The following is a 21,541-nucleotide window of genomic DNA, read 5'->3' on the forward strand; positions in this document are numbered from 1 at the left end:
GAGTTGGCAAACTAATTCTCTTATTTTCTCCCTTGTTCTTTTCTAATGCGACGAGGATTAATTGGAAAGAAGAGATGGTGCATGCTCCCCTTTTGGAAACTCCAAGGGGAATTATCCCTTGGAGAGGGTGTGAGATAGAGAGAGGGGTCTACCCCCTCTTTTGCTTAGGTGTGGAAGGAGAGAGAGAGAGGGGCCATGCCACCTCTCATGTGCATAAAACCCTAAGGGGGTGCCAAGAGTTGGCGCCCTAACTACTTGCCTAATAAATCAAGTGGTGCCACTCATCTTGCCTAATAAGATGAAGCCGCCACATCCACTTGACTTTTGAGGCAAGGACCTTTTCAATTAGATCTGATTTTCTTAGAAAAAAAATTAGATTAAAAGATAAGAGACCTTATGAGATAAGATCTAACCTTTTTAGTCTAATTGGATAACGATTTGGAATCAAGAAAGGCCTATTTAAGGAGATGGTCTCTTAGGGTTTAAGCAGAATATAGAATTTTGAGAATTCAAATCACCTTCTAATCTCCTTCTCCATGCCACCCCTTCTTCCTCTCTTTCTTACACCCAAGTGTTGGGCATCCCATCCTCCCACATGCCAAGGTGAAGGGTGGTTTCTTCTACATCAAGCAAAAAGGGAAAAAGGCTATAGTTCAAGTGTTGACACCGCAGTCAAAGATCAATATGTGATCAAAGGTTCAAAAGGCTAAGATTCTACTTGGAGAAGAAGGATCTACAATGAGAAGAAAAGTTCAAAGTTGATCCCGGTGGATATCTGTAGAGATCGGACATATATACGGCTCCGAAATCTTAAGATCTAAGATTATCAGTTGTGGTGTATTTCAACCCATGCAAGGTATTGAGATCTAATCTTAATTTTATTTTAATTTTCAGATTATATACATATCTTAAATCTAGGACTCGGGTAGATATAGATTAGATCTATTGCATGTGGGGTTAAAGGATTTAACCTAGATTGTTTCTGCTGCTACTCTGATAAGTTTTGAAATCTATGCATGCAATCCTACTCAATCTTCTAACAAATTTCTCTTCTAATAATCCAACTTCTTACAAAAGAAGTACTCTGCCTGATTCTGATCTGCTTTTGATTTTTTGACCATATCAGGCTCAAGAACAATGTTCAACTTCTGATACTAGTTATTGAAGTTGGATCCCATAAGCTGGTCACCATCTAATAGTGAGTGGAGCAACAATTTACTAGCCATTACTGAAAAGAAAATATATGACCTATTAGTATATAAATTATTTAAGTCTAAAGATTTAGATTTTAGTCTAAAGATTCTTCCACTATTTTATACGAATTGATAGCCTCTACATCCAATTCGAAGAAGTATCTTAATTCCTTAGTAAGTACTAGAATCCACATAGACTGCACACGAGTCTGAGTTTGCTCAGCCGATCTATATGCATCTATGGGTAGATTCTTAATCAATTATTTTTTAAAATAATTTCTAGTATTAATCTTGCTCCAAGCACCTCTTCAGCAGGCATATGGCACTAAAAGTTCTGATTAGGTCCAACCATTAACATGAGCATACTCAGTGAATCTAACTAATGAATAATTAGGTCTGAGTAGAGCTCTAGCTAACCCAACCATTTATCAGATAGTACAGTAGAGTCATCATATAATAAATGATAATTCCAATATCCAGATAAGTACCAGGCATAAGGCGCCTCCAATGCTAATCTAATATATTGGACCCATCACCATCCATCTTAATGAGAGGCTATGAAGTAGTTATCCCCATAATTATTTTATTTTAACTACCTAATAATTTAGAGAATTTAGTTATGTATTTAAAAAAGAGATTAACCAACAATCAACAATCCTCTCACTAACTTCATCAAGTCTTTGAAAAGGATTTAAGACTAAGCTAATTAAGAGGCACTTAAATCAGTCATACTGATTAACTTAAGATCCTCTCACTGACTTCACCAAGTCATGAGTGGACAAAGGGGATTCAGATCTTATTTTAATTAGTCAGCATAATCATATGACTGACTAACCTAAGAGGCATGGGTTAGCTCGAATCGATGAGCAACCTAATCAAAAGTTGATTGATCACATTGGTTAGGTAAATAAGATCAGTGGGAGGATCTATCAAAGCTTGCCTTAAACACCATCGAAATGACTAGGTAAGCAGACTGTCAATTAAAAATTACTGATTGAAATACCAAACTTATTGTAGATATCAATTAGTTTATCAATTTTGATTTGATCTACCTAAAGACTCGAGCTCAATCATTAAGCTACGATCATGTTTATTTAGTGTAATCAAAATCATAGACTTTGATCAACTACAACTATTGAGTTTGATCTAAAAAAATTTTGATTTAATCTAATTCAACTCTTGGTTATATTTAGTCAATTTCTTAATTTAGTTCATATTTGATTCTAACCCTAGGTCTAATCCAGTTAATTGACCTGATTTAAACTAACCCATAGCCCCATGTCTTATGAAATGTCTTTAGATCTTAAATTCATAATTCTAGATCTAAAGTTTCAACTCTTAATTCTTAATTAAGTATAGAAAGATAAAATAATTTCAAATGTAAACTCCTTTACATTAAAATTTATGTAAAATAATTCTATCTAAAAATTTGAGTCGACTCACCCTGAGATGAACAAAAAAAAATTTTCTGAGTCTGCATAATTTTGATCAGCTAAACACAGAAACCAATTTCTGGGTCTGCTAAATCGAGTCGGCTCATTAGCAGACCAAACCAACTCAAAAGGATCTCGAGTCGACTCCAATCAAAATTGAGTTCTCTCAACAGACATACCAGCAACTCATTATTGAATTTCAGATCAGGATATTTTGCATAAACAGTTTCAATGTTTAAGATCAGATCTTAAGGTTTTGAATCTAAGATTTTGCAGAAATTAAGTTTTTAGATGTAAATTCTACAAAACACATATATCACATATATAAATTCTAGATCCAAAATAAATCAAAAATACATATCTAACATATGTATCATAGGATCTCAATCTAAAATATGAAACATATACAATTTTTGTTCATGGTTCTTCTTCATGAAACTTCATAGTGGCACCTCTTCATGTCATAAGAGAATTTCATCGAATGGAAAGAGAGGATCTTTAAACCCTACTTGCTCTTATGACTGAACAATCAGGTGATGCACAATCTAAGTACTTAGCTACTAATAAATAATAAATCTAATCTAACATATCATATATGAATAAATTAAATTTTAGATCCGATCACTACTTTAGATCACATCTAAATCAGATCAAAAATATCTCATACTTCACTGAAATCAAATTATTAATCTATTAATTTTAGATTAAAAATCAGATAATAAATCATAAACTTTTTTAGATCTCATCTAAATATATTTATAATTTAAGATTTTAAATCAGCACGTATTAGGACAACCTCTTTACTGTAATCCCTTATAGTAGGACAACTTTATAACCAGCACATGCGATCTGAAATAAATTATTTTTAGATCTTTATGCATATATGATCATGTCAAAAAGAACCTATGCTCTATACCAATAGAAGGAAAGCTAGGGCAGTTCATGCATGGATTTTAAAATTTTTCATACAGCAAAAGTAATCTGATTAATTTCAAAAGTTTAATTATAAAATTATGTCACTAGAAAAATTACATGTGTCGATCAATAATTAACTTTTAGGACATACATCTAATAAAAACTGCACCTAAAGATTCATTCATTTAATTCTGCTGGGTTGCCACTACATACTGATGGTGTCATTGATGGATCGTGGGATCAATGAGAATTATTTAGATGATTAATAATTCTCAATTGGTCGAATTAGAAAATATTCCAATCCATTGAAAAGGGTTTTCATGATATTGATGATAGAAATCATAATATATCTTATTATCAGATAGAATTGAACATATGGGGTCGCACACAAAAAAAATTGGTCTAGGATTTGCAATTGGATTCATGTAGTTTTAATTGGATTAGGATTTATGAAATTCTATTGGATTAGGATTTATGAAATTCTATTGGATTTAAGAATACCATGCTAGCACATAGTTAACTCAAATCATCTTGAGACTTGAAATTCCTATAGAATAGGGATTGGACCAAGTCAAAAGCACATAGATGGGGGCACTAAGAGTTGAGCTACCATCTGAATTAATTATGGAGGAAATGGGCTTGTGCCAATTTGGATTAGATCCAAAGGGGTGCCAATTGTTGACACCTCCTTATCTTGTGCTACAAGATGAGAAGGTGGAGAGGAGGATGGGGCACACACCCTATCTGATTTTGTGCATGAGATAAGAGGGAGGGGCGGCTCAAATTGATAAGCATACCAAGTTTGGTGGGAAATCAAGAGTCAAGGCTTTGAATGAGTTATAGTCTGAAACTTTTTAGGAGTTTTTTTGGTTCTATTTAAACCTCTTGAGATGAAATATGAAAATTCTAACTTTGGAGAACCAAAATCTACGCCTCCTCTCCCTAGCCTCATGCCCCTCTTCTTTCTCTCTCTCCCTCACGTCCAAAAGGTTGGGTGTCTTCCATCTCAATGCCCAAAGGAGTTGGGCGCCCACCTCCTCGTCAAGAGAGGAGTTCTCTCTTCCTTCTTTCCTTTACTCTTTGCAAGGTGCATGCTAATTTCTTAGAGAAGAAAATCAAGAGGAGCATCTTAGATTTTTTTTCCGTTGATAACTATAGAGATCGAACATATGTGCAACTTTTCAAAAATCTAAAAAGATATCCACGATCATTGAATCATGATGAATATCTACCTATGCTAAGGTGAAGATTTGATCTTCATGGTTATGTTAGATTTATTTTATGTTTTGATCTTAAAGAGATAATAGATCTAGCCTTATGAGATGTGACCTCAAAGATGCATACTAGATTAGATCTCTTCCGCTGCATAAAATTTTTTTTGTTGATCTAGCATGCATGCCCTAGAATTTCCTTCACCTCCAATAAGTGGCCTTTCTTCTCTTTGGTGTTTCAGGACCAAGTTAGGCATTGGATTGAAGATCCGAGCACATCCAAGTCCCAACGATCATCATCGATCATTTAAAGAGGTGCGTGAGATCTTCGACAACTCCTTTAATCCATTTATCCTCCCATCGATTGGGTTAGAACTGGGCTTGGATGGCTCAAGGCCCATCGGGCCGGTCCGATTTCGGATCGGGCTTCAGACTAGGTCCGAAATAGTTTAAACTGAGTTTGGGCCTAATTATAGGGCCTATTTATCTTTCAGCTGGGCTCGAATATACCTTTAATCGGATCCGGGCCCGAGTTCGAATTTTAGTTCGATCAATCGCCTGAAAAGCTCGATTAATAGCTTGATCAAGCCCGATCTTAGATGGGTTTAGCTATTTATGAGTTGGCTTGAGTCAATTAACTAGTTCATGAACTCGAAGATGAAACGCTTGATAAATTCCTCTTTCCAAATCTCGTCTGTTCGTCTATCCAAAAAAAAAGGTGATTAAAAATCTCTCTTCCCATCGTTCGATGTTTCCTCATCATTGACAATTTTGATGAGCTCCTCGGATCCTCCTAGGTTTTGCGGCCCTCTTTTGAGTCCTAATCTCTCTCCCCCTAGAGTTCCAATCTCATCTCCTATGGCAGTGGCCGCAATGGCGGTCGCTCGAGGCTGGCGGGCCAGGGTGTCGATGTTGAGAACCACAGGTATCGAGGGAGGAAGGGGGTGTGGCACGAAGAAACTATGGGTGCAGGGAAATGGGGGTGGGAGGGGGATCGAGGGTGGAGGAGTCATAGGTGGAGAGAGGCGGAGGAGCCACCGGTGGTGCCAGAGGCAGGAGGGGGGTGCGCAGAAGCCCCAAGTAGAGGGAGGTGGAGGAGCTTGGGAGGATTTGCTAAGGATATGGATGTTAGGGCTTAAAGTTTTTTTTTTAAAAATTTTTCAAGAGAGGGAAGGGAGTTGGTATGGCTGAAAACTAGATTGAGCTAATTCGATTAGGTTGGACTGGGTTCAAATCTGAATTTCTAAAAAAAATTTCAAATCTAAGTTTGGTTGGAAGCTCGAAAATATTTCAGACTAGATTTTGATAGAAATGTAGTCTGATCCACTTCCAGCCCTATTCATCGAGCTCTTCAATATACCAATCAACTCGATGGCTTAGTTAGATCATCTTTGGCTACTATAATACCAATAATAAAAAAAATAATATTACCAATAAATTTTAATATATTATATTTTAAAAATTTTATTATGTAAAAAAAAATTTACGTTAGCATGGTGCAGGTTATTAGCCGACTCCATCAATATTTCTGGTACACGTGTTAGTCTTTGGCTATTACCTTCTTCAGGAAGTAACGCATGGGTCCAAGAAAAACAAAGAAAAAAGAACTTTTGGTGGTTCATCTTGCTTTCCACCGCCTATTCAAATCTCTCTCCATACCCCGCCCTACCGTCTTCCCCCCGGCGTCCCCCAACCCCCCCCCCCCCCCCCATTCGCGATGGAAGAAGACGACGATCTCTGGCAGCAGTACCTCGAGGTCGACGACGACGACTCCGGCGGAGGCCCCGACTCCCAGGATCTCTCCTCCTCCTCATCCTCCTACCTCGCCGGCTTCGTCATCGCCAACATCGTCGGCCTCCGCTACTACTCCGGCACCATCAGCGGCCGCGAGATGGTCGGTCTCGTCCGCGAGCCCTTCAACCCCCACGATGCCAACGCCATTAAGGTCCTCAACACCCGCATGGCCCAGGTCGGCCACATCGAGCGCTCCGTCGCCGCCGTCATCGCCCCGCTTCTCGACTCCCGCCTCCTCTCCGTCGAGGGCATCGTCCCCAAACCCCCCAAGAACCGCAATCCCTACCGCCTTCCTTGCCAAGTCCACATCTTCGCCCGCCCCGACGCCATCCCCCTCGTCCGCGACGCCCTCGACCGAGGGGACCTCCAGCTCATCGACGAGTCCGACCCCCAGTTCGCCCTTTCTGAGGCGGCCATCGTCCAGGAGAGGAATTCCAATTCCAAATCCAAGGCCGGGAACGGTGCTCGGCGGATCGACGATATATTTGCTCTCGTCGGTACAGAGGACGAGGAGAAAAGCGTCCAGCTTGAACCCCCGAAGGAGGTCGTCGTCTCAGAGCTCTATGCGCACCAGAAGGAAGGGTTGGGGTGGTTGGTCCGAAGGGAAAATTCATCCGATTTGCCGCCATTTTGGGAGGAGCGGAGCGGGAAATTCGTGAATGTGCTGACGAATTACCAGAGCCACGAGCGGCCGGAGCCGCTGAGGGGTGGGATCTTCGCGGATGACATGGGTTTGGGTAAGACCCTCACTTTGCTCTCTCTCATTGCCAGTAACGGGCCTGGTAGTACCAGCATTTCCTCTGTGAACAGTTTAGAAGGAGAGGATGAAACGTCGATAACTTCGGGTCGTCAGAAGAAATCGAATTCCGGTAAAAATGCTGGGCGTGCTCGTAAAAGACGAAAACTTGATGATGGGGTTCGGAGTACTGAAGTTTTAGGCCCGAAGACGACGTTAGTTGTGTGTCCACCTTCGGTATTTTCGTCATGGATAACTCAGTTGGAAGAACACACGAGGCCTGGTAGTTTAAAGGTCTACTTGTACCATGGGGAACGTACGAGGGAGACAAAGGAGCTTCTGAGGTATGATATTGTGCTGACAACCTACAGTACTTTGGCTGCAGAGTTTAGCGATCCTGAGTCACCTATGAAGGAGATAGAGTGGTTGAGAGTTATATTAGATGAGGCTCATTTGATCAAGAATTTTGCGGCTCAGCAGACGAAAGCTGTCATTGCTTTGAAGGCGGAGAGGAGGTGGGCAGTAACAGGGACACCCATTCAGAACAGTTCCTTCGATTTATTCTCGCTCATGGCTTTCTTAAGATTTCAGCCATTTTCAATTAAGTACTATTGGCAGACATTAGTCCAACGCCCATTAGCACAGGGGAGTAAACATGGATTATCACGTCTACAAGTAAGTTAGCTTGGTAACTTACCATGCTTCTATTTCCTTTCTAACTTTATTTGCTTGGGTTTCTAGGTTTGTTGATGCAACAGCAGTTTGTAGACGGTGTTCAAAACCCAGATTTATCTTTAGATGTTTTTCGCTTGATTTTAATCCTTATGGGGTTGCTCTAATGGATTATAAAATTAGCATGTTATAATTTCTATATGGTCCTTTTTAAACTGCAGATCATTACCATTCACATTATTTAAGTTCCTGCATTTTTTTTTTAATTGACTCTGTGATGGAATTGTAAGTAAAACTTCACAGGTTGCTAATTTAGACTTGAATAAATTTCTCTAAGCTAGTTTTTTTTGCATTTCAAGTGAGTTGCAACTGGAAACAGATTTTGAGGACTTATATTACTACTGCACATCCCCATGCCTCTCCAACCAAATCCTTATAATCCTTCTTGTACTTTAGAGCATCTTTATTTTCCTGTAAATGGTTAAAAGTACATCTCTTACCATTGCCATCAGTCACTTTTGACTTATTGCATGTTCTGAAAAGGAAGAAGTGCTGAAATTTCATTTACTCTATGCAACACATCTTGATAGCATGTATAAGAGTTTGACATATGATTTTTTACCTGAAATAGCACATTAAGCTTTTTTGCATCCACACATATGTTCATAAAAACAGGCCTTTAAGAGATAAATATTGCACTAATTGTTGGCAGTCCCCCGTGAGAGAGGTGGTTGTTCTATCACCTGCTGTCCATCTAATTTGATCAAACTTACAAGGAATAATGTGCTTCCTGACCGATAAAGAACTACTTTTCCTGAGGCTGTTTTTTATCCATGTTTATCCTTGGAATTAGACCTAAACACCTTGGAATTACTTATTCTTAATACCTTACCGAGCAGTAAGGAATCTCAAACCGTGACTCCCAAGCTCCTCTGGTTCTTTGGTCTATTTTCCATTTCAGCAAAGTGTACACTTTTATTTAATCACTACTGATGCCCCATTCAATTAAAAAAAAAAAAAAACTATGGTGAATTTTCTTTTTGCTTGATGCATGATATAACATATGTAGGCAAGCACCTTATTTGCTTCAGATAAGAGCATCTGCATGCTATTGCTCTTATTCGCCTTGCTGGTTGGTTCATCAAACTTTTGATTTTAAATATGGCACCTACGATGGGGTGAAGTTGATCTATTTTTCATAGTCCATGCATTTGTTGTTCATATAAGATAGTTAAGGGGCATATTAAAGTGCCTTAGCAAGTGACAAACCTAAGTGGAGGTCTTGCTAAAATCTGGAATAAGATTTGCCGTCTTAGTACCGGACCTTGTACCAGTAAAATCTCATATAGTATCGGTATGAGGTATGGTATGATATGCTTGTGTTGGTACAGGATGGTTCAACGTATCAGTATGGTACGGTACAGTGCGTCCTATACCATCTGGTATGGGACAGTACGGTGAACGCTAATCTGGAAAGTCATATACATCCAAAAATGTAAGATTTGAATGTTGAGATGTAATTTAACCAGAAAATGTTTCCAATGTGCATCTATTCATCTCTTGATATAACATGGTGCAGATGATAAACAGGGTAAAGAAAATGAGTTGACCTTCTTCAGCAATTTGGTTGATAGTGCATAGAAGGATTGGTTATTTGGCATTATGGGTTTATCTTTAAGTTTGATTAGAAGGATTAAGGTCATTTATAGAGAGCCACTGGTATATAACTTTCTCTATGCTGAAACTTTTGTTGTGTCAAAGAACTTGAGTCAAATTTCTTATTCATGGTATTGAACCCTTGTGATAGAATTAGCATAACCCTTTCAAATTTGGCTGCTGTTGATTTCCTTGATAGTGTCTAATATTTATGTAATACATTTTATTTTGCTCTTATGTCAATTCTTAACCATAATTCAGCAATCAGAAGATTCTTCTAAGAGCCCTATGGTGTGGTGCATTAGAGTTTTTCTAAAGTTGTCAAGATTTTAAAGTCCATGTTACTTAGAAGAAAGGCCTTAAAATTGAAGAATGTATTTCATCTAGTTTTAGGTAATAGGGGAGCCTAAAAAAGTTAACTTATGTCATTAGAGAGGTCTAGCTTAGTCTCCCCTAAATGCAGGCATTGCCAAACTGATAGTTAAACCATGAAAATTCTAGAGATAAAATAGACGCGCAAAATTAATCCTATGTACTCTATTATATTTACTAAGATTAACACCTTAAATTATTAGGTCTAAAGGGTCTGCCTAGCTTTTTTCATTTGATTGAAGTTCTTAAGTTTTATAGCCTAATAGAGGTTTGGATCCTTAATATATGCTTTAGCTTTCATCAGGTGTATCACAAATCACAAAATGATGTTAGCATCAAGATTAGAGATATTAATTTGTTTTTTCTGAAAAATAGTAATCATATAAATTGTTTCTTGTGGTCCGTGGATGATGGCATAGAAATAACCCATGGTGGAGTAGTGTCTTTAGCTCAAATAAAGAGCTTAACAATGTTTTTTTAGGAATTGAGTGGTAAATTAGTATCCAACAAGACACACAGATGCGGGTTTTAGGAAACATGGAGGAAGATATAACTTCTTTCAATCATTTCTTTCCTTATTCTTCCTTTTGTCTTCTGTTTATTGTTCCCATAGCAAAGACAATAATTGCTACGGCAATGATGGTATTGTCTCTTGTAGTCATCAATCATCATTAAAGGGGAGGTCAAGAGGAAGAGGAGGGAGGGAAGGATCAGTTGTAGGAAGAGGAGGATGAGGCGATTAAGGGGAGCAAATGAAATTGTTCTAACACTTGTGCCACCTGTAATTCATGCCACAAACCAAGTCTGTACAGCCAGTTGGTATCTCTATCCTTTTTTCCTCACATTGGTCTCATTTCATAGCCTCTCTATTTTTGTCTTGACAACTGCTATACATGAGAGAAATGAAAAGCACACTTGATCCCAGTTGCCTGTTTGTAAGTTGGCATAATACCTGTCGACCTTACCTCTTGCCTAACTTGCCTAGGCCTGAGGCAAGGTGCCTTGACATCCAAGGCAGTTGTCTGGGTCATGTTATCAGAAAAAATCAACCTCAGATCATGTTTTTTAGTTAACATGAAAAATGAAAATGATATTCCTTAACCATTATGCACATTTGCATTCGAGAAGTTTATTTGTAGCATTAAGTTTTTCTTCAAAGTGTATATATAGGGTTGGCAATAGCCCTATATTTTATATGTAAAAATGTTCATAATGTAACTCTGTGCTTTGCAAATCATGGTCGCAAGCTAATGCCCCCATTTGCAATCTCATTGTACTGTTTTCCTTCTGGCTAATGTATATGTGTACTAAACAGATAACTGGGTATGCTTTGGCAATGCTACTAGTTATGTACGATATTGTTACTTTTACTCAAGAGCTGGGAAACATGAAGCAAAATATTTCAAAAGTGATACACATCAAGATTATGGCCAATTGTAAATTATGTTTGAAGAAAGCCTAACAAAAAGTGATAACATAATAGTTATGATTAATTTCACAGTCAAGGAAATAAAAAAAAATTCATCAAATTTACTACTTTTTTTTAATGAAAAGGCAAAACTATATTTTAAAATATTTGACAAGTACAACTTTTCTGCCCTTTCCAGAGAGAAACCATGGTTGGCAAATGTGATCAATTTCTTATCTAATTACGTTTCAAATTCTTATTTTATTTGGAATACCTAAGAGAAGTAGACGTAGTTTGTATTGATGCAAGCTTCTACTTCAAATTAAGAATATGAAGAAAGAATAAAACAATTCTAAATTTCTTCAATATGTTGCAACTTTATAATCAAAATATTAGGTTCGCCAATTAATGTAAAGAGACACAGTAGCTATTAGGATGCTAGAAACCCATAAGAACAGAAAATTCCCCTAGTTGGAAATATACATAATGTAGTGGATACGGTGCAGTCAATACTAAGACCATTCTACAGAGGTCATCAGCAAATCCTTGTTTTTGGTGGAATGTTTGGTTAACATGCTAGTAGCTAAATGCATGAAGAAAGATAAACTGAAGAAAATGAAATGGTTATTGCAGTTGTGAGAAAATGGAGTATCCGCTCACCCAAATGGAGTGGAACCTGAAACCTTGCCATCTCCTCCACAACCAACACAATAGAAAACTGCATATGTTGCTGTTTCTACTGACAAACCTTGCCCTGAGAGAGGAGGAGGTGGAAGCAAGGTTGTTATCCTGGCAGCTAACAGTACTCGCAAGGACTGGGTGGCCAGGTGGTGGCAGTGGTGCGAGAAGAGGAGGCTGCCTTTAATTTGTCCATACAGAAGAAAAAGGAAAAAAGGAAGAGAAGACTTGCATAGTCAGACCTAGCATCCTACCAGATTGAATACAACAAGAATTGTTCTTTTTTTTTGTTTTTTTTGAAAAAAACTGAACAACAAACACAACAACAACAAATAGAAGATATTCAGACCTAATGACCTGTTAATATTTCTATATATAACTTTTAAATCAAATATGCTTTGTTATTACTGTTCAAGTTAAAATTAATGGAGCATCTGGTTTTGAGTGGAAAGTTATGGTTTTATAAACAGGGAAGTAAATCTTGCAACAAAGTTGGATTTGGCTATGCTTGGTACTTAATGCTTGTAGAAGGTGAACCTCAGATGGCAGTGTTTTTTCCTAATTGATGTCATTTCTTTTCTAAATTTTTGGATGAACTTTGTTTGTGTTTTATGTAGATGGCATGGTGTTTCCATTCTGAATTTGATCTCAATGGGTAAGGATAGGTACTCAGACTATGAGCTCATGTTATCTTAGATGTATTTTAATTATCTTTTCAGGCCTTGATGGGTACCATTTCTCTGCGGCGAACAAAAGATAACCAGAGCGGAAACAAGAGCATGGTTGGGCTGCCAACCAAAACTATTGAAACTTGTCTTGTGGAGCTTTCTGCTGAGGAGCGTGAATATTATGATCATATGGAATCAGAAGCACAAAACACAGTGAGGGAGTACATTGACGCAGACACTGTGTTACGCAATTATTCTACTGTACTTCATATTATATTACGGCTTCGCCAGATCTGTAATGATATGGCATTGTGTCCTTCAGACATTAAATCATTCCTTCCATCTGATACTCTTGAAGGTAACATATTTTCACTCATTTTTAATTTAAAGTTCCTTAAAAGGTTGTTAATCTTTTATATTAGGCATTTGCTGGAACCACATAGGTCTTTTTATAGGCGATACTTTGTAATGATAAATATGTAATAGCTTTTGATTTTTTTGATTATAATTGTGATCATGATACTATCTTTAAAGAGTTGCTAAAGTGGTGCTGTGCATGTAATTAACATAAGTAAACCAACATTCTTCTGGAGACTAAACTCCTGGTGCAAATTCTGTGAACTGTACTCTATATTTGCCATTTTATGTTGTATATGGCATTTAGATCGCTTTTAGGAAGATTTATCTGGGGAACAACAATTTTTCTCTTCATTTTTTTTTTTGTTTAACAGTTTTGTTGTTTTTAAGAGTATTGCTTTGTTAATTAGGACTCCTTGTGCTGCTTTTATGTAATAATGTGTTTACCATGTATGGTTGACTTAAGCAGCTTCCTTCCTATTTGAGATAAGTCTCTAAGAAACTGAAAAGCTTCTAATTGTGCGGCTTATTTTAATTCTTCAGTCAACTCGATCTAGGTTGTTCTGTGGTAGCCAGTTATATTAGTTTTATTGAGATGCCAATTCTTAGATAACTTGTTTTTGGCACAATCTTGACCCTTTGTACATCAATTTAAAGTATTTGCATGCCAATACCAAGTACTACATATCCATAGTAGCCTTTTATGGATCTTTTATTGTTTATCTTTTGTTTTGCTTTATTAGTTTTTGGACTTTTCATATTTATTCAGTTTTTGTTATGTCTGAGATTTTGGTTTTGTGTAAAAAAAGCTAAAATGGTGGTCCAAAGCCCTAAGGAATAAATTACATGGTTGATTTTAGGCAGGCTTCCGATAGTAAAAGAGCACCCAACATTGAATTTTACTAAATTGGTAGTCAATGAACAAACATTTCACAACTTTAATGGCATAAAATTTGTTGATTATTGTGGAGTTTGTGATTATGAGTAAAAATCTTCTGGAATGAAGCTATAGAAAGATTTGTCTCTAGGACCTGGGTACTTAAACCATTATACAGCTTTGTTTATCAGCATACTGTCTTGGTGATGGTCTTCTAGGTCATCACATGTAAGTTGTTTTTGAAAAATAATTGAGGACATTTCAAATGTTCTGGGCATGTATAAATTGATATGTTCATATAGTCCACAAGTTAATAATATAGTGAAACTCTTGATACAAATTTACACTTGATTACTGTGGAAGCAAGGATTGTAGAACCATCCTGAATTGCCCAGAATGGGACATATTGAGCCATGTTGGCAGCGGATCAGAATGGTTCTGGCAATCGAAAAGAGAAATTGGCGAAGGAGGGGGGAGAGGGAGGAGGAAAGAGGAATAGAGGGGGGAGGAGAGAAGGAAAGGGAGAGGGAGAGAGTAGGGGTGGCAATCGGGTTGGATCGGTTACGGATTAGATCGATGTGGGTCAGATCAAAAAATCATCAACTTGAACCTGACCTGTTTATTAAACAGGTCAAAAATTCAAATCTGAACTAGATCTGTTTATTAAATAGGTGATCCGACCTGACCTGCTTAATCTATTTATTAAATAAATCAAGGTAGGTTGAACAGGTTAAATATGTAAAATGAGTTTTTAATGGGTTAAACAGGTCGGAAACAAGTTAAACAGCTTTTAAATAGGTTAAATAGATCTTAAACGAATTAAATGGATTAAATAGATTAAACGGATTAAATGGGTTATTTGACTCAACTTGACCTAAATATTAAATATGTTAAACGGGTCTGATATTTGAGATCTAAATCCGACTCAAATATTAAATGGGTTAAACAGATTGATCTATTTATGATCTAAATCCATTTTGTCTAAATCCAAACTTGCTTATGACGGATCGAATACGGATTGTATTGGCGGGTTGGGTTATAGTTTGCCAGCCTTAGAAGAGAGGGTTTACAGAGGCCACCGAAAGGCCGTGTTGTTGCTGAGCTTGCTAGAAAGCCGGAGGAGGTGTTCCGCCCTCTTCCCAAGTGAAATAGGGGCTTTAACCTCTTTTTCATTTGTTATTTCGCCATTTACAAATGAAGTCGGCAATTTTATTATTAATTATAATATTTTGTTATTAATTATTTTCTTAATGTTTAAGTAACATTTATGATACTTTTAACAGTAATTTTGTTATAATAATTATTATTAGTATTATATCTAATAATAATTATTTTTTATTAGTAAGGATTGTTAAATAATTTAATAATTGAATAATTTAATTCAATAATAAGATGTTATTATATTTTGACTTCTCATCTCGATTGAAAAAACAACTAGGGTCTTGGTGTATAGGATCTGCTCTTCTATTAGCATGAACACATAAATTGGATTCTATTCTTCTTCCTTATCTTTTACAGATAGAACCCTCAACCCAGACCTTTCTTAAGACTATCAAGCTCTGTCAAATTAGTTCTATGATAGAAGCTTTCAACGTACACTTGGGGACAAATCTTTCACTTATCGAGAAGCGAAAACTGGTAACTATTTTGTCCTAAAGATGGATGCGATGGGAATTAGTGGCATTTAGAAGTGTTGCTGACTTTACATTTAGGTTTCAGCATTATTATAATAATATAATATAATATATATTATAATCATATATAATAATATTATCAATAATTATACTATTGCAATAAAATATAAATAAAATTGTTATGTTTTAAGATAATATATTATAGTATTATTTTAGTAATAATAATTTGATATTGATCAATAATAATATAACCCACTGCACTGCAACTTGGTGGCATTCTCTAGGTTCAGTGGTCACTTGAAAGTGACCTTAGCTCCCTTGGGATCCAAAGCCACCTTCAGCCATTTTAGTTCAAAATTGCTGAAAGCCACTTTTGCCTCAAGGTGACTTTTAGCCTAGGTTCCCCTTTTCTAGCCAAATGGCTGCATGGTTGAACATTCACTACTATGGCATATCAATTATTGCCTTAATTGATCAACATTGGTAATTCATCTCAGGAAGCCACTTTTGGGATGAGGAATAAGATATTTTAGGTGCATAACCTACAGGTGGCCCTTTAACTCAAAGGGCATATGTTGTATTCTAGGATCATATTCTAGATTCAGTAAGTTTGGAATGAATCCACATCGTCCATGATGCCCTTATGGTGGATAGGGAGCTGACTTCTTTGCTAGATCGAAGCATGGGTTAGGCTTAGGTTGCCTATCATGGAAATCATCATACAACCACTACATATTATGGCAAAGACATGATTAGATATGGAAAACCTATAGCTCAAGCAATTTTTGTGTTTAGAAATTTCATTATGAAATTGATTTGACCATACCATAACCATAATCACCCACCTTTTTATGAAATTTTGGAGATCAACTGTACGGATCCTCATTTGCTAGGTCTGCCTATCATTTCTTTCTTCCCCTTTCTATATCATGTAACGCAAATTAAGATGCCTCTCCTTATTGGAGCCCCTTCGAATCTTCATCATACATGCATCTCAATTGATATCACTTTGTCTTTAATTTTTACTATTCCTTTAGCTCCTATGATATGCTTATTTTTCATTCTTTGTTTGTTTTACCACACATCTATCTCAACATTCTTATTTTTGTTGTATCCAAGCTATTTCTTGGTTCCAGTTTAGTGCCCAACAAACCAAATCATAAAATTGTAGATTATTGTCATTTTATAGTATTTTCCTATAAATATTGAAGGTATGTGTCATTCACATAACACCATACAAGCACATCTCCAATTCTGAATATGATTTTGAAATTCTCATATTTATGTTTGCCTAGTATTTTTCTGTTTTGTTTTTCTTTCAGTCAATGTGTTTTACATGATTTAGGGCCATAATGGCCATGAATTTCTTACAGCTATATAGGCTAGAGTGATTTAGTAATTCCAGTGACCATGGGAGAACAAAGCATTTGTGTTAGATTGAATCTCAGTCAATGATTACGCACGAACAAGGTTTAAAACATTGTTGGCCACAAGTAGACAATCAGGTAGCTCCTGGCACCTGAACACCAGGTGATTGCCTAGACAACAAGTGATGCAGCCTAGGATTAGGACTGCACAAAAGCAAATATGGAGGTCCTTTAGAGTTCGAAATATGTTTGCATAGGTTGCAAAAAATCCAACAAGAAATATGAAGTGTTGGAACTACTAAAATAAGATTTCTTAGGATCTCATACCACAATAGCAAGAGGAATTAGGGTTTTGATTACCAATCTGAAATTCGTACACCACAATTCCATGATAGGAATAAATATACATGAGATTCATGCTCAACAATGTCAAACTTTTACCTATGGGTAGCAAATAGATTGATGTCTAAACAGTTGTGTATGTAAGACTGGATATTAAATATCAAGAGAAATATATTGAATAGATGTTAAAATCAATAATTGTAAGAATATTTGGCAAACTTAATCATAGACAACTAAGAAAACAAGCAAAGGATGTAAAGAAGTGAGCGATTAAAGAAAAGACAAGGAAAGGATATAGAAAATATAGGTAAAGATAAAAGAGAATTAGGAAGCTTGATGAAAAAGCCTTTCTAGAAAGATTTCATTCTTATTAGAAAAATTGATCGAGTTTTATATAAAGGTTCTAAAGTTATATTGGGTGAGAGTTTAACCAGCCAATAGATTGGTAGTTTTGGATGTATCTATTAGAAAATGGAAGAGAAGGATTAAAGAAAATAGAAACTCAAGGACTAGGTGGTGGAATTCGCAAGAAGAGAAACAAATAGCTTTTAAATAATAGGTCCGTATGCATTATGGAAGATGGTTACAAATATCAAGGGGATGGTAAAACGAAAAAAAAGCAAGGGGTGGTGAAGTGTGGATTTTATTCAAGATTATCCTAAGGTTGGGTCACATAAAATGATTAAATGACCCAAGGAAGCTGAAATTTGTGGTTAAAGGAGCATTGCATATAGAATTATGGGTAACCAGTTCATGTAAAAGGGATTGGGTTGCCATAGGTAGCAAGGGCTGATGAGGATGCATAAAGGCATCACCTTCGTATAAGAAGTGCAGCGGGCTACCAGTAGGTCTTATCATGCAGACTATGGAAGAATATTCAAACAAATCAAATAGATGAAATAGGAAAATGAAAAGATCTTGAGGGTTCAATGCATGCTAATAGCGTGACATCTAGGTGTGACCCATAAACTAGAATGGTTCACAATTTAACATCTGTCTCCAAAGCATATGAAGGCATGCTCAGGTGAACTGGCATGCATACTTACCCGTATCGACCCATATTGCTTGGTTTCATCTATTTTTCTCTGTCCAGGTATGAAGCCAAGCTGATGTTTGACCGATAAGCTATCCATATCGATCTACTGTACTTTCTTCATTATCAAAGACCTTAGATCCACCACTGAAGCTACATTTATCTCCACTTCTAGGAAAGAATCTCCGTCCACCAGTATCACATGTTTGTCCTCTGGAAATTTCAATCTTCCATCCATAATTGTGTTTTTAATGGTGTTCCACATGATAACGCATTTAGCAGTATGATGACTCTATTTGTTATTTTACTTGTAATATTCTCTTGTCCCTTGGCTCTTTGGTACAGGAATTTTATGTCCTTTGGGAAGTTGAATCTGCCTATTCTTGAGCAGATGTTTGAAAATCTGCTCAGTCTTCCTTACATCGAAAGTGTTTAATGTCTGCTTTTAGGATTGGCTGTCCAGGCATTGGCGGATTCTGAGGAATCAGCCTGCTCAACACTTTGCAAACATATGGCTTCCTTGCAGGAATCTCTGCCACATTAATCTCTTGCAGTCCTCTCCTTTGAGATTGCATTGTTTGAAATCATCGGCCACAAAGGTCAAAATCTCGTGGTTAGGGTTCCAGAAATGGATGCTTTTCTCTGCTCCTCTTCCTGCAATATGGTTTCATAATTCACTGCTTATGTCATCAATTAGAGAGGTTGGTAAATTCTTGCCTTGCAAATTTCTTTCTCAATTCAAAAATTTTGGGCTGTTCTACATTTTCTTTACATATGCGACTTCTTTAAGAGAAATATAACAATGATTCCCTCTCTTGAATCGAGCCATGAGCTACTCGGCGGACTCACTAGGCTATTGAACCAACCTAGCCAGGCTAGCTGCTGATACTTCAGGCTCAGTCCAGTAAAACCATGCATGGAATTGAGACTCCAGATCTTGCCAAGTATGAATAGAAATCGGGGGCAAATTGACATACTAAGTGAAGGTAGAAACTATGAATGAATCAATGAACAAGCAAAGTTTGAGGAAATGATTGCCGCTAGCTTCACTACATTGTACTATGAACCGGCTAAAATGTTCCATTGTAGGCAAGTTATCATCCTTTGAAAACCTCGAGAATTCTGGAACTTTATAGCCTTGCAGAAACTTGTATACTTGATCGTAGCAATTAGGATATGGCTATACCTTCCCTAATGCAAGCCAATATGTACATCCCAATTGGTCTCATACCATCTCAGTGAACTATGCCATGTTTAGGTTCCCTTTCTTGGTTCCTTGGATGGTAGGTTGACCAGGAAGTGCAGATCCCAGCATCGGCTGGTAGAGAGGGTTGTTGTATACCTAGAAGGTGCCCTAATTGTAGTATGGTTATCTCTCGGTATAAAATTTTTGCGTCGCTGATTACAGAGGTAAAGGCAGTGTATGCTAAGATTGTCTTCCAAAACATATAAATTTGGTGCTACAGGTTGTTGTGGTGAAAGTGACGGGACCCATTCGGATTGCCTCTCAGCTCTTGGTGTGGGCTTGGGCTATCCTAGAGCCTGAATGATTTGATCACTCACCCCGACATGACGGCCTACTTCTGTGGCTAGGACTGTAGTTGGTGAAGCGTCACTAGCATTTCTTTGCATGGGATTTTGAGGATTAGGATGGTTATGGTCCACCCTAGGCTCACTTGATGATTGTGCAGGAATTGTAGCATTATTGAGCAATGGGTCAACTTGATTATTGGGAGTGCTCGCTCCTGTTGTAATCTCCTTGTTACCTCAGTGTTAAAGACTTGAGTTCTCATCACGATAGAATTCAGTCTTACCCTCGTCATAGGTTGGAAGTTTTTTAAAATAGATCTTTGTAGCAACCTAACATTCCGATACTATGAAGATTGATGTTTTGAAACATGATTGGTTCCATTCGTTGCACCGTATGCCAGAGTGGATTGTAACAATTGGAAGTGATTGATAAGCATCGCAACTAGTCAATTGACCTGCTTCAAGATTGAAGTCAATAAACCTTGTTCTACTCCATGAATGGCATCAATATTGTGCCCAATTGACTAACGACCGCCTTGAAAAGGTTGCATTGACTTTTGTCCATGTGGATGTTGATCTATGCAATTGCATCATGGAGACAACTGGCCGATAAAGGGTCATCTCTACTTAGGAGGAATGCCCTTATGGGGCAAGTTTCCTTTAAGGGCAAGAATCCGCACGATAGCTAAAGTCTTTAGATCTCTATGCGGCTGAGGAAGGAAACCTATAGAAGGAAGGAAACCTAGAGGCCTTTGTTGAGAATGTGGAGGCTCCTCAGCATGAAACGACAGACAACCTGATTGTCTGACTATTGAAACTTCTACCTTTTCCCTTGGTGGCATCCTAACAACTACTAGTTGTCCCACCAGAAACAGTATAACAATGTCTATACATCATCCCACTGAGAATAGTGTAATGATGACTATGTAGTGCCCTAGAGGACATGCCAGAAAGCTTGTTGCCACCATTTCTATCTTGTTTAGGTGAGGCAGGGAACTTGGGATCCTTGGGGAACTTGGTCGAGACAAAAAAGTGTGTTGCCAAGTTTGCTTGGGTGATGCCTGGATGTGTGCATGGGTGTGCCACTGGTGCTGGGCTAGTTGGAAAGGTATGGGTTAAAGGGAGGATAAAGAGTGGCATGGTCCAGGTGCCTTGACCTTTCAGGACTTTCACTACTATCATACCACCATTTAAGCTAGATGGAAATGGATAGAGGTATAATGCTAGGCTGCAGAGACTACGGTACGGATGTAGCACTAGCACTTAGGATAAAGACTAAGGTAAAGATAAAGATAATTTGATTGGATTAATTGTCCAAAGATCTCGATACAAAGTAAAATTCTAATATTTATGCAAAGACATAGTAACTTGAAGTATAATTGAAATAAAATAACCGTAGTACAATCACTGATCCCTGTAACCATCCCTATCACCACGATATGTAGAAATTTTGACGACTTCCATGATCCTTCCACAATCCCCAATGCAATGTAACTGCAAATTGGGTCATGTCTTGCGTTTGACTTGCTATGTGTACTGGTATATGATTTTAAGTCTTTGGCTTGCTTGTCTGTATGTTGGCCAAATCCTATCCGTTGGTCTTTGTTTCCTTGCTTAGCTCCACTTTGTCTGATAAGAGTTACATGACTTTTTCTTGTTCGGCTC

General features: G+C 37.4%; 1 protein-coding gene across 1 annotated transcript in view; it reads left to right on the forward strand.

The window, feature by feature from the left end:
* Nucleotides 1–6,446: 6,446 nt before the first annotated feature.
* Nucleotides 6,447–21,541, forward strand: part of LOC105035256 (putative SWI/SNF-related matrix-associated actin-dependent regulator of chromatin subfamily A member 3-like 1) — a 28,703-nt gene continuing 13,608 nt past the window's right edge. The window contains exons 1-2 of the mRNA XM_010910756.4: nucleotides 6,447–7,957; nucleotides 12,788–13,094. Of these exons, the coding sequence (XP_010909058.1) occupies nucleotides 6,470–7,957; nucleotides 12,788–13,094 (1,795 nt within the window). The 5' untranslated portion in view covers nucleotides 6,447–6,469. The remainder of the gene's footprint in view (nucleotides 7,958–12,787; nucleotides 13,095–21,541) is intronic.

This window comes from Elaeis guineensis, chromosome 1, assembly GCF_000442705.2.
Source record: "Elaeis guineensis isolate ETL-2024a chromosome 1, EG11, whole genome shotgun sequence".
Classification (NCBI taxonomy): domain Eukaryota; kingdom Viridiplantae; phylum Streptophyta; class Magnoliopsida; order Arecales; family Arecaceae; genus Elaeis; species Elaeis guineensis.